We start from the raw sequence: 14,432 nt of genomic DNA, 5'->3' as shown, positions 1-14,432 counted from the left end.
CATCTTTAGTTATTAACACTTGAAAAAGATGGGGGGGGGGTTGCTGCAGATTTATCCATTGTAATATTTTGATTTCTTGACTACTTCTTCCATGAGTGTTGATTGTGGAACCAAGTAAAATGAAATCCTTGCCATTAATCTTTTCTCCATTTATTGTGATGTGAGAATTTTTTGTTTTCTTTATGTTGTGCTGTAATCCATACTGAATGCTGTAGTCTTGTATCTTCCTCAGTAAATGCTTCAAGTTCACTGTTGTGTCCCTCATGCTTGACCTAGTGTCTGACACACATTATGGGCCACAGAGTATACTGGTTGAATGAATGATTAAATAATTGGTTAGAAAAATGGCGGTATCTACACATGTGCATATGAATAGATGATGAATGATGAAAAGATGGATGTTTGGATGGATGGATGGATGGGAACATGAATGGATAGATAATTGGGTGGATGGATGGATGAATGGGTGGATAGATTTATGGAGAGATGGATGGATGGACTGATGGATGGATGGCTTGATAGTTGAATGGATGGATAGATAGTTGGATTTGTTGTTGTCATTGTTAAGTACTATTGAGTTGGTTTCAACCCACAGCAACCCTGTATAGGGTTTCTGAGGGGCAGCTAGTGAGCTTGAAACGCTGACCTTGCAGTTCAAACAGCTTTGCAGTCTGGCGCATTAACCCACAGCACCACACCAGGACTCCAGATAGTTGGATAGATGGTGAAAAAGATGTATATTTGAGGGACAGATGATGGGATACATGGATGGATGAGTGAGTGAGTGAGTTTGCATAAATACCTAAGGATCCATGCACAAGTGTGCCTAGAAATAGATAGTGACACCTTAAAGAAATCCACACGTGTGTCAACACAGATTCACTTCTTGTCTTCGTGCTTCTCTTGGAGAGAGCAAACACTGAGATGAGATGTAAGCCAAGCTGGCCAGGGATGGGGAGACAGAGAGGCAAATCCTTCAACTAGAAATATGACCAGCCCCATCCTCACTGCAGTGCTGATATCATTTATAAAATTGAGGAAAATGCTGAGTCAAGGAGCTGTGTCCCAGGCTGGGTGCCAGGCCAAGGAAGGGGACAAGGAGAGCTAGAGAAAGATGGGGTGAGTTATAAGGAAGGCAGGTGGGGGATGAGGCAGAGAGATAAGGAAGGAGATAGAGAGAGTTGGAGGCAGCCAGAAACTGAGATGGGAAATAAAATGATGGAGACACCCAGAGAGAGAAAGAGATGGAGAAAACACACAGAAAGGTGAAGAAACACAGACAATGAGAGACAGACATACACAGAGAAAGACAAGAGACACTGTGAGGGAGAAATTAAAATTAAAATAGAGGGACACAAAGGGTACCAGAGACAGACAGGTAGAGAGAGAGAGGAAGAAAGACAAAGCCAAAAAGTGAGCGAGAGAAATGAAGACAGATTCCAGGAGGGAGAAGACTGAGGTACAGAGATGTAGGCAAATAGAGAAACTCCTCTAAGAGGGAAGAAAAAGAGTCCCAGAGACAGCTAAAGCTAGATGCAGAGATGGAAAACGGAAGTGCATTCAGCCATGCTGGGTTTAACCCAGACAGCCCTAGACAATGCCTATTGGAAGCAGTGTCATGCTCAGAGAGGGGACACATTTGCCCAAGGTGGCATAGCCTGGGCATTCTGGTGTTGACATTCAATGCTGTTCTCTTTTTCATCCTGCGATGTTACCTTGTGAGGGCCAGAAAGGACAGAGCACACAAGGTTGGGAAGTTCCCAGTGTGGATAACAGAAAGCAAGAGTCACTCCTTTATTCATTCATCAGTCACGGCCCTCAGAGATGAGTGAGCACAAGATTAGGTGGGGAAAGGAGCAGATGGAGAAGGTGCAGAGGAGGGAGAGAGAAAGCCCACTCTATAGGAGGAGATATCAGAGAGGTCTTCTTGGAGGAGTGGGCTTTGAGTTTCTTCTCAAAGATAATCTTTTAAAATCCATTTAATTGTTCATTGTGAATTGAATGAAGGTTGGCAAAGCAAATGTGTTGTCTATTTAGCAATGCAGACACACTTTTGTTTCATGTCATTGACTGCAATCCCCACCAGGTAACATCATTTATCCCACCTGCTCCCTGTGTCCCCTCTTTCTGGTCCTCCTTCTATCCTAGCCTTTCCAGCCTTCTGAACTTTGTCCTTGGGCAAATGCTGCCTTGTAAGATCTCAGATGGTTGGTGATTCTAAGGAGTGTGTATCTTCCCAGTATTTCTGTTTGCTTGTGTAGACCTATCTATTGTTTGGCTAAAAATTGATCCACGGGGGTGGAGGGTGGGGAGCTAAATTCAGTTCTAGGCCTGAAGGGTGATTAAGGGCCATAATAAGCTTATGGGTTCTGACAAGTAAACTTGGTCTTTTTAATTGATTATCCTGCCACCTAATTTTTGACTCTCCGGACTGTGTCCCTCACAATCTCTTTTTGATGATTTCTGGGTTTTGTTCCTCACTTTCCTTCCATTCTATTCAGGACTTTCTAATATGATCCCTTTGAAGGCACTCTTGAGGGCATTTAGGGCATGAAGGAATTCTCATACCCAGGAGTTGGGGACCCCAACCCCTTCCTCCCTCAGATTCAGGAGTCTGACTCCCAGACCCACCGCCCTCAGACCCACCTCCCAATGGCCCAGGAGTCAGGGCCCCCAGCCCCTCCCACCACTTAAAGGTGCCATGGCAACCAGGCCTTCTGGCCCTCTTCCCCTCCCCCACACAGAACCTAGTTTCTGTTTGAATCCTCATGCTTCTAACCAGTTCCGGAGTGAGACTGGGAAGAGCGGAGGGCAAGTGGGACCAGAAAGGGGATGACAGGGGAGAGCGGGGGTTAAATGGGATGGAAGAGGCGGTTCTGAGAGACGAGGGATGGGGATACAGGAGGAAAGGAGACCGGATAGAGGTGGGGAGAGTCCTAGGAAGGTTTACTGGTTAAGAAAAGATGATAGGGTTAGAGAGACGCACAGGAATATGAAGAGAGAGAGGGAAGACGGATTGCGGGGATGTGGGAGAAACTGACAGAGGAGACTGGTGTGATGCAGCAAGGAAAGGAGAGCGAAGTGGGGAGGAAGAGGATAGAGAAATCATGCCGAAGAGTGGAGGAGAGATGGCGAGAGAAAGGAGGGGAAGAGAAATGCGGTGTGAGAGAGAGACAGAGAGAAAGGCAAGCAGAGAGCTGGGAAGAGAATGAGGAAGCAAGCTGGAGAGAAAGCGGTGGGGAGAGAGACTCCCTGAGGCGGGGAGTGATAGAGGAAGAGACGGGGAAATGCGGAAGAAGTGACTGGCGGACACAAGGAGTCAGTGAGGTTAGGGGAACCAGGATCCCTGTGTGGTCCCAGCCTTCCAGTACGCCCATATTGTTGCCCTGGGACTTCAAAGAGAAAGAGGAGGCATCATCGGGGAGAAGGAGCTGGGACGGGTGGCCCAGTCAGAGCGCTTGTCGCCACCCGCCTGAGACATCCCCCACCCGCCTTCTCAGGATGCAGCCAGAGGTGGAGCCCTTCTATTCCTCCACCATGGGCAATCCCAGCATGCACAGGGAGGCAGGTACTGAGCATATATGTGTATGTGTGTTAATATTTCTGGCATCCATGGACTACATGGTAACCTTGGCTCACATAGTAGCCTTAAGTGAGTCACTGGTCCTCCAAATAGAGTTACTCCAAGACTATCAACCAGATTCTGGAGAGTGACCCTTAGCGTTAAACTACATTTCCCATGAGCCTCTTCAGCCTACCGGCCAATATTTAGAACCTAGACTACGTTTCCCATGAGCCTCTGGGGCCCTAACCCCTCTTCTAAGGGCCTTTCCCCACTAGACAACTATCCTCAGATTTTTCTTGTCTCTCACATTCCCCCGAAGATGCTCCTCTTCATCTTCCCCCGAAGATGCTCCTCTTCCCTGGTTCCCACCTTCGGAAGGTCCCACTGCCAACCTGGTCACTCAGCCAAACCCTCTTACCCCTGATGTTCCCTCAGTCCATCAGTCCTCTACCCCTCTCTTCCAGCTGTTCCCTTCCCCCACTCTCTTAGCCCCGCCCCTTCCTCTCTGTGACTATGACCCAGGTTCAAATTTTCTACTCTTCTGCATGGACCCTCTCAGGCCTTCATTTTCTCCTCTCCAGCTTATCCTCCGCTCAGCTCCAGAGGGGTCTTTCTGACACACAGAACTCACCCTATCTCTCCCTCTGCTCTCCCAGGATAGAGTCCCAGCCCTTCATTCTGACATTCAAGGTCTTGAATGATCCCACCCATGCTGATAACTTCGGACTCAAATGATATGGCTCCTTATGGAGTCCTGGTGTGGCGCTGTGGGTTAATGCGCCAGACTGCCAAGCCGTTGGAACTGCAAGGTTGGCGGTTCAAGCTCACCAGCGACTCCTCGGAAACCCTATACAGGGTCGCTGTGGGTGGGAAGCAACTCGACGGTACTTAACAACAACAACATGTGTACTTAGTCCTGGTGTGGCGCTGTGGGTTAATACGTTGGACTGCAAAGTTGATTTGAACCTCAAGGTCTGCGGTTCAAGCTCATCAGGCTGGCTCCTTGGAAACCCTATACAGGGTCACTATAGGCCAGAACCAACTCGATGGGACTTAACAACAGCAACAATGTGTCCTTATCCATTGGACACTCATTCAACATTTATTGAGTAATGTCTCAGTGAGGGTGCATTTGGGTGCAGGTAATGGATTAGTAAAAGAATGAACAAATCTCTCTTGGAAGAAGTACAGCCAGAATTCTCCTTTGAAGGCAGGATAGTGAGACTTCATCTCACATATCTTGAATATGTTATCTAGGAAACCAGTCCTTGGAGAAGGAGGACATCATGCTTGGTAAAGTAGAGGGTCACTGAAAACGAGAAGACTCTTACGGAGCTGGAGTGACAAAGTGGCTGCAACAATCCGGTTCCTGAGATTGTTGGATTCAAACATAGCAACGCTTGTGAGGGCGCAGGGCAGGGCCATGCTTTGTGTTGTAGTTGACAGAGGACCACTGAGTTGGAACTGACTTGATGCCACTTAACAACATAACAGTAACAATAGAAAACTAAGGAGCTCTGCTGGCATTAGGGTTATGTGATAGACTGCCAACTAAAAGTTTGGTGGTCCAATCCCACCCAGCTGCTCTGCAGGCAAAAGACCTGGTGACCTGCTTCTGTAAAGACTGTATCCTAGGAGTTCCATTCCGTTACATGGGATCCTATGAGTTGGAAATGGACTCAACACTTACCTAGCAACAACAACAATAGAAAACTAGACTTAGTATTGGTATTAAGAATAGGAAAATTGTGTCACCCAGAAAGAAGCCCAGAGACTGATCAGGGGCTGGATTTGGTTCAGTCCACACCTCAATGATGCCACTGAAGTCTCAGTTTTTTATAAAAAACTCCTCCTGGCTTTTGATCCATGATGTGTCACCTTGCATGTCAGTTTGCTTACCTCATAGTCACAAGATGGCTGCCGCAGTTTCAGGTACCACCTCCAGAGGGCTCCATCTTACAAGGTGGCCTCTCCTTGCATCCTCTTGGACAGTACTCAGTCACCTGCCCACTCCTAAACCAATCACCAATCCCTGGCATGACGAATAGGATTATCGTGATGAAGTGCTCCTCAACTCCGGTTATACATCAGATGGTACGCTTAAAAAAAAAAAAAAATGACCCCACCTCAGACCCAACTGGATCAGAACCGCTGGAACTGGCCGGGTATCTGTATTCCTTGAATGTGTGCCAGGTGATTTTGACGAATAGTGAGGGCTGGGAGGCATTGAATTCCACTGGCTGGGCTATCCCTAAGGGAACAGGGCATGGGTGAGCATCCTCTGAATCACAAGGGGAGTGAAATGGACCTTCCCCAAATGGGGGAAGAAGAATGGAAATGACTATAGGGTCAGTCCCCATCTCCCAGAGAGTGGCACAGCTGCCATAATGGTAAAGCCCTGAATTACTAACTGAATGATTGGTAGTTCGAACCCACCCAGCATCTCCATGGAAGAAAAACCAAATGATTTGCTTCTGTAAATATTACAGCCTAAAAAACCCTATTGGGGAGTTCTACTCTGCCCACTGGAGTCGCTGGGGGTGAAAACAGACTCAATGGCACCCAGTGACAACATCCTAAGCACAGCAAACACCCCAATAGTGAAATAGACACCACATCTCTGAGAACATTTAGTGCCTTTGACCAAAACCCCAAACCCAAACTCATGGCTGTTGACTTCATTCTGATTCCTAGCGACCTTATAGGAAACCCTATGGTGGTGGTGGTTATGTGCCGTGGAGTCGGTTCTGACTCATAGCGACCCTGTGCAGGGTTTCTGAGGCTGTAAATCTTTACGGGAGCAGAAAGCTTCATCTTTCTCCCACTGAACAGTGGGTAGTTTCGAACTGCTGACCTTGAGGTTCGTAGCCCGATTCGTAACCACTACGCTACGAGAGCTTTTTGGAAACCCTATACAGGGTGGCTGTGAGGTGGAACCGACTCCATGGCACACAACCACCACTAACCACCATTCTACACCATCTCCAACCTAGACAGAGGTACCCACATAGCAGTTGGCCAGGTTTGTAGACCACCTTCTAGTCAACAGTTGTTGATTTCAGTTTGGGGCAGGTATTTGGGGGGGGGGCGTGGATAGGAGTAAGGAGTTAGGGTTAGGACTATGGCTAGGTCTAGGCTAAGCCTACAACTTTGTCTAGTGTTAGAAGCATGGTGAGGACTAGGGTTTTTGTTAGGGGCAGGGGTTGGGCTACGTCTAGGAGTAGTTTTAAGTTTACTGTTAGGTTTCTTTTTCTTTCTTTCTTTCTTTCTTCTTGATGTCCTCTTCATTTGGAAGTTCTTTTATATTAGTCCCTCTTTTTACTTTATGTGGTTTTTGTTGTTGCAAACTGGTATCTCTGGTTCCCTATTTTCAGTCTTATAGGTTTGTTTTTACTTTGAATACTTCTACATGGGGGTTGGAGGAGCTCCGGTAGCATAGTGATTACGAATCGGGCTGCGAACCGCAAGGTCAGCAGTTCGAAACTACCAGCTGCTCCACGGGAGAAAGATGAGGCTTTCTGCTCCCTTAAAGATTTACAGCCTCCCTCGGAAACCCTGTTCAGGGTCGCTATGGGTCGGAACTGACTCAACGGCACTTAACAACAACACATGGGGTGGGGAGTGAGGAGCTTGGTAGCACAGTGATTACAAGTTGGACTGCGAACCTCAAGGTCAGCAGTTCGAAACTACTAGCTGTTCCACAGGAGAAAGATGAGACTTTCTGATCCCATAAAGATTTGCAGCCTCAGACACCCTCCCTGTATAGGGTGGCTATGAGTCAGAACCGGCTCCACGCACACAACCACCACCAACCTTATGGGGAAGTGTGGTGGCTCTGGATGATAAGTACTGGTTTGCCAATCACAAGGTCAGCGATTTGAGTCTACCAGTCATTGTCGGAGAAAGATGAGTAGGAGTAGAAACCCTATACAGGGTCACTGTGAATCACAACTGGCTGGATGGCGCTTACCAACAAGAGCATCGGGCTGAACTCTGAATACCCTCGTCATGTGTGTTGTTAGCCTCAGGTTGTTGTTAGCTGTTGTTGGTTCTCTGTCCAAAGAACTCCCGTTAGCATTGTTTTGGGTGAGATTTGCCTGGTTTTTACAACTTCTTTTAATTTTTGTTTGTCTGGAAATGTCCTGATTTCAACATTCTATTTGATGGACAATTTTGCTGGATATATGATTCTTGGTTGGCAATTTCTTTTATTTCAGAGTTTTATATATGTAATTCCATTGTCTTCTTGCCTGCGTGGTTTCTGCTGAGAAATCGCAGCTTAATCTTATTAATTCTCCTTTGTAGGTAACTTTTCACTTTTCCTGAGCTGTTCCCAGGACTTTTTCCTTGTCTATGGTTTTGAAAACTCTTTTTGGGTTTAATCTTGTTTGAAGTTCATTCAACTTCTGAATATATATCTTCTCAGCTTTTTTCCCAACAATTCTTTGACAATTTTCTCCATTTTTTTTTTCAGTCTCTTTCTGTTCTAGAATTCCAATAAGCTATCCCTCTTGATAGTGTCTCACATAAATCTTAGACTTTCTTTGGATTTTCAGGGTTTTTTTAAATTGTTCTTCTGGCAGATGAATACTGAGAGATTTGTCTTCCAGTCCACTAATTTGTCTTCTGACTGATTCAATTCTACTTCTTTGTCCCTTCAACGTATTATCTATTTTCGAAGTCTTAGTATTCATCTTCTGACTTTTTGTTGTTGTTAAGTGCCATTGAGTCGGTTCCGACCCATAGCAACCCTTTACAGGGTTTCCGAGGCTGTAAATCTTTACGGGAGCAGAAAGCCTCATCTTTCTCCCGCGGAGCAGCTGGTAGTTTCGAACTACCTTAAGGCTCACAGCCCGATTCGTTTTGTATGGTTTCCAATTTTTCATTTATTTTGTCAATTTGTTCTTGTCGATTTTTCCTGAATTCCTCTAGTTTTATCTGTGTCTCCTTTGATTTCACCTAGAATTTTCTTAATCATTCTCTCAAATCATTGAAAGTATCTAAATATAATAATAAAAAAAAATTCCTTGTCATGTAGTTCCAATGCCACTTATGGTATTATATTTTTCTGACTGTATTTTGGTCACTTGTTTCTTTGTGTATGTTGAAATTGTTTGTTGTCTCTGAGACATTGTGGCATCATTGTGTTTCTATTTAATTGATGATTGTGTGTTGGTGTGTTCTCAGGCACTCACCACTTGTCTTCTGGTGGATGTGATGTTGTTGTTAAGTGCCATCGATTTGGTGCTGACCCATAGTGACCCTGTATAGGGTTTCCGAGAAGCAACTGGTGAGCTTGAACCATTGACCTTGCAGTTCAAACTGACTTTGCAGCCCAGCACGTTAACCCGCAGTGCTCACCAGGACTTTAGTGGATGCGATAGAGGCTAGAAATGTGAACACAATTCTCTGTTGGCTGTTTGTGTAGCATAGCTCAGGGCGGGTTTATGCACCTCCAGATTTGGAGATGGTATGTCTAGCACCCAACCCCAGGCAGAGCAGAGGCAGGAGAGGTGTCATTGACTGATGGGTTGGTCACACCCTCACCTACCTCAAGGAACAAGGGAGAACCACACCCCACTTCCCACCAACATCCAGCCTCATCCTGTGCCTCCAGGCTGCTGTATGGACAGTTGTCACAAAAGCTCAAGGTGCCCACTTGGCTCCAGGCTAGCCAACAGCCCCCTGCTTTACTTCTCTCTCTCTGCTCCTTTTCCACTTTCAGTCTACCTCTCTGTCTTATCCTCTGAAGCTCAGGGCTCCGGGATCACCATCCGCATCTGTTTCACGTAGTCTCCCATGTCTTTGTTGCCAAAGGGTCTGCTCTGACTGAGCATCTGCCTACTCTGCCATCTTGCCCCGGAAGCTTGATTTCATTTTTTGCTCTTTTCCTTGGAACCCACAATGCATTTAATTCCTTAGGTTGCAAACTGCTGCATAGGTTGTTAGAAAGCTAATGGGTCCCAAGTATTTTGCCTTTGGTGCCTAATGGATGAAATGACCCAGCTTGCTCAAATGCAAGGAGGGCAGACACAAAACACACCACCTCACAAATAATTAATAACCTACTGCTGCAATAAGCATTTCTGAGTCTTGGAGCTGAAAAGAGTGGAGCATTGGGAAGTTCCTACATCCGACCATGTTCTAGTCTGCAAAAAGACTCTTACTGTACTGGTCTCTCTCTCTTTTTTTGCATGAAACGCTGTCATCTTGGTCAAACTCCTCCTCGTCCTGTAAGTCCTACTACAGACATCACCTCCTCTGAGTAGTCTTCCAGGATTGCTCCAGGTTGGGATTTCTTTCTATACCATGATGTGTCTACTACATCATGTTGCTCTTCATAAGCTGCCTCCCACACTGACGGGGCGCTCCCTGAGGGCACAAGCAGATATTATTCATCTTTTGGTCCCCAGCTTCTTCCAAAGCACACAGGAAGCCTGGGCAAGTTTGAAATTGATGGGATTTACTCAGTAAGTCAATACTTACTGTGTATACTTACTTAAAAAAATATGTATATATATAATTTTTTGGAGAAAATAAACACAGCAAAATCTGCTTCCATTCAGGTTTCTAGATATGCGAGTCAGTGTTATTGACTGCATTCTTCACATTATGCCAACTATCTCATTTCTATTCTAATAATTTCCCTCCCATTGATTTATCAAACTCCTGGACACCCTACCCCAACCTTCTCATCTGTGCTGTCAAATAGCTGCTACTCATTTCATTTTTTTTTTTTAAGAAGATAATACTCAAGAGTAAAAGTCTTTACTTTTTGAGCTAAACTGTGACTTAGTCTAAAGGTGACTTCAGGGAACAGTTTCAATTCAAGGTTTGAGGAGTAAGAGCAATAGTCCACCAGGCTCAATAGATCCTATAAGTCTAGATTCTTCTCTAAGAAGTTGCAGTTCTTCAAAATCATAAAGAAATGTCCAGGCTTACTGGTCAGATAGAGACTATGGCCTTTAGTCATCTTTGGGGCTGGAACTGAACTCATCCCTGTGACTCAATTTTTAACCAAACAATAGACATGTTTATAAGGGGGGAACAGTACCATTAGGGAGGTATGCACACCTTAGAGTAATTGAGATCAAAAGGGCAGCATTTACCCAAGGACAAAGAGGGCTAGGGAACAATGAGGAATGAAAACAGGAGACAAGTGAGGTTTCAATATGGGGACTGCAATCAACGAGAGGAAACAAAATGTGTATGAATTGTAGACTGGGAAGTTGATTTGCTCTGGAAACCTTCACCAGTTCACAATCGAAAAACAAAACAAAGAAAGAATTTGCAGTTGTGTTCCGCATTTTTTTCTCCCTTTCCATCTATTGTGTCCCTTGATGATGTTGTTGTTGAGTGCCGTCGAGTAGGTTCCGACTCATAGCGACCCTGTACAAGGTTTCTGAGGCTGTAAATCTTTACGGGAGCAGAACGCCTCATCTTTCTCCCCTGGAACCGCTGGTAGTTTCGAACTGCTGATCTTGTGGTTGGCAGCCTGACTTGTAACCACTACGCTACCAGAGTGCCCTTGATACATTCTTCGATTTTAATGGATACTTTTATTCATTTAGTTACACATATCCATTTAAGTGCATATATTATAATCACGGTTGCAATTTAGAAATACTTTTGATTTCTAATGTCACATTTCATGACACATTTTGTACACATTTTCCACACACATGCTGCTCACTTTTCCTGTCACTTAACACACTTATCCAGCGCACATCATTTAATGTACATGTTACTTAAGCCCTTGTTATTTGTACTTAGCTTGCATGCTAACTATAAGACAGGTACACCAGTTGCTCCTCAAGAGAAAGATGGGGAAATACATTTCTCTGTTCCCTACTTTCCATCTGCTTCTCCCAGGCAGCTGGTGAGATGTTTTTGTTTTTTAAGTGACATTTCATTGTGTTTTCATTGAGGGTGTGCAGAGCAGTTTTGGTCCCCATTCAACAATTTTTACACAAGGTGTTTAGTGGCCTTGGTCAGATGGGGCGGTCTCCTTCCATAAACATTACAGCTTTGGAAACCGTCCGGAGCTGTTCCAGTCTGTTCTAGAGGATTGCTGTGAGTTGGAATAGACTCAACAGGAAGATGAACTTAGTTTGATCTTGTGAGCGAGCAGGTCAGTGCTTCTTCCTAATAAGCCCCCACGATCATCCTATGTCCTGTGAGAAAATCTGTCTAAATTGGATGCAGTGAGGAAGCAGGTCATGTCTGTGACTGGGCACCTTGATTTTATCCCAAGGTGGTGGTTGTTGTCGTGAAGTGCCGTCGAGTCGGTTCCAACCCATCGTGACCCTGTGTAGGGTTTCCGAAGAAAGCAATTGGGCTAATGCTATGTTTGGTCAAGAATCTGCCATTGAAGTTCTGAGTGGAATGAATGGATGAATGGTTTACCAGTGGGTGTGGTTAAGTGGATTCCAACTCACGGCAACCCCATATGACCAAGTAGAACCGCCCCATATGATTTCTTAGACTGTCATCTTAGTCACTTTGAGGTATTTGCAGTCTTGGTGTGGCACTGTAGGCTAATGAATCAGCCTGTAAAATTGTTTGAACTGCAAGGTCGATGGTTCAAGCTCAGCAGCTGCTCCTTGGAAACCGTATACACGGTTGCTATGGGTGTCCACTAGATGGCACTTATCAGTAGCATATGCGTGTGAAAGCTGGACAGTGAGTAAGGAAGACTGGAGAAGAATCAATCATATTAGAATTAATGGTGTTGGAGAAGAATACCGAAAGTACCATGGCACAGCCATAGAACAAACAAATCTGTTTTGAGAAAAGGTCTTCCAGAATGCTCCTTCGAAACAAGGGTGGTGAGATTTGATCTCTCATACTTGGGACATGTTGTCAGGAGGGACCAGTTCCTGGTTGGTAAAGCAAAGGGTCATGGAAAAAGAGGAAGCTCCCCAACAAGATGGATGGATAGGTGGCTGCAACAATGAACTCACACATAACTGTGGGGATAGCAGGTTCTGTTGTGTGCAGGGCCGTTATGAGTCAGAACCGACTGAACTCTACGGCACCTAACAAAAACATCACAACCGTGTTCTAGGTGCTGATTGTTGCGTCTTTCCTCCCTCGGAGCTGTTGGGTGGGTTTGAACAGCCGACTTTGTAGTTAGCAGCCGAGTGCTGAACTGTTAAGCTATGAGGACTTGGTCATTTTCTTGCTATGCTGAGATGGGACTCTGGAGCACTTGCGTTCTTGCCTTTGGGCTGTAGAATAAGCATGGGGCCTCAAGTGGGTTTGAGCCGCTCCTCAGAAACCTGTACAGGGTCGCTATGAGTCGGTACCAACTCCACAGCACTTAACAACTGCAACACGTGTTCAGGACGCTAACACTGGCTTCTCCATCCTTCCCAGGAGTCCTCCTTGTGGACCCTGAGACTCCAGAGGAGACGCGGACCCGCTGCGTGAGCAGGCCCACCAAATCCTCGTGAGTGGTCCCCCTGCCCTAGGCCCCCTGACTCAGCTCCCCCTAATGCTGACAACAACGACCCCCCCTGCGCGTTCGCTCTTGTCCCAGGAAGCAGCATTTGCGGCAGGTTATTGCAGAATATGAAGCCCTGGACCGCGAGCTCCCGTGCATTCGGAAGTTCCCCACGCCGCCCGCCGCCCAGCCCCTGTGCCTGTGCATGGAGACCCTGGTGAGGAGCCCTGGGTCTGCGGTCTCCGGGTTGGGGGAGGGGGAGGTTGAGCGCAGGCGCAGAGCGAGCTGAGCTGACTGGGTTGAAATCTGGCCTCTGTGGTTTACCAGCTGTGGGTCTGGCACAGGGTCAGTTGGCTAGAAATTGATTATGTTTGTCAGAGAGTCAAATTGTCAAGTTTATCACTGCCAATCCCAGAGAGGGGGCTGAGGGGTAGGGACGGGAGAACTGAGGGGCCAGAGCGGGGGCTACTGAGGGGCAGAGGGGCCACTGAGGGACAAGGAGGGGGACTGAGGGGCAGGAAGAAGGGAGACTTAGGGGACTGAAGGGCAGGAGGGGGACTGAGGGGCAGAGAGGGGGGACTAAGTGGCAGGGAGGGGAGACTGGGGCAGAGAGGGGCTGAAGATGGGGGACTACGGGGTAGTGAGGGGGAAGATTGAGTGGCAGGGAGAAGGGATCAAGAAATGGAGATGGAGGTTGAGGATCAGAGAGTGGGAGAGACTGAGGACAAATTGTTAAGTGCTGTCGAGTGGGTTCCAACTAATAGCGACCCTGTATTGGGTTTCCCAGGAACGTTTGGTGAGCTTGAAACCCCGACCTTGCGGTTCAAAACGACATTTCAGTCCAGCACATTAACCCGCAGCACCACACCAGGACTCCGTAACAGGACAAATAGGTTAATGCACTGGATAGCAAAGTCGGTTTGAACCTCAAGGTCGGCGGTTCAAGGTCACCAGCCGCTCCTTGGAAACCCACCCAATACAAAGTCGCTATGAGTCAGAATCAACTCGATGACACTTAACAATATGATCACACACTTCGTGTGGCAGTGTAAGTTAAGCAGTGAACTGCTAACCACAAGATTGCCTCTCCTCAGAAACCATGTACAGGGTCACTATGAGTCAGAACCAATTAGATGGCTCTTAACAACAGCAACAACCAAATATGAAGGAAGTCCCTGATTAAGCATTGGGCTGCTAAGGGCCAGGTTGGGGGTTCAAACCCACCAGTCACTCTTGGGGAGAAGATAAGGCTGTCTGATCTACCATCTTGGAAACTCTAGGGAATAATTCTACTCTGCTCTATAGAGTTGTTATAAGTTGAAATTGACTCTATGGCAGTGGTTAGAATTATGACAATTGTATGTTACCTTCCACATACTAATATCCTGCTAAGAATATGACTAATGATGATTCATATATATA

The 14,432-nt window shown here is 46.3% G+C and overlaps 1 protein-coding gene across 1 annotated transcript in view; it reads left to right on the top strand.

Annotated features, from left to right (window-relative positions):
• Nucleotides 1-3,501: 3,501 nt before the first annotated feature.
• The window catches only part of LOC102823363 (chromosome unknown open reading frame, human C19orf81), a 15,554-nt gene continuing 4,623 nt past the window's right edge, over nt 3,502-14,432 (top strand). Inside the window, exons 1-3 of the mRNA XM_006868382.1 lie at nt 3,502-3,568; nt 12,944-13,016; nt 13,107-13,227. Of these exons, the coding sequence (XP_006868444.1) occupies nt 3,502-3,568; nt 12,944-13,016; nt 13,107-13,227 (261 nt within the window). The remainder of the gene's footprint in view (nt 3,569-12,943; nt 13,017-13,106; nt 13,228-14,432) is intronic.

This window comes from Chrysochloris asiatica, unplaced genomic scaffold (genome assembly GCF_000296735.1).
Source record: "Chrysochloris asiatica unplaced genomic scaffold, ChrAsi1.0 scaffold00116, whole genome shotgun sequence".
Classification (NCBI taxonomy): Eukaryota; Metazoa; Chordata; class Mammalia; order Afrosoricida; family Chrysochloridae; genus Chrysochloris; species Chrysochloris asiatica.
The sequence above is the reverse complement of the archived record's forward strand: the minus strand, read 5'-3'. Positions and strand labels throughout refer to the sequence as shown.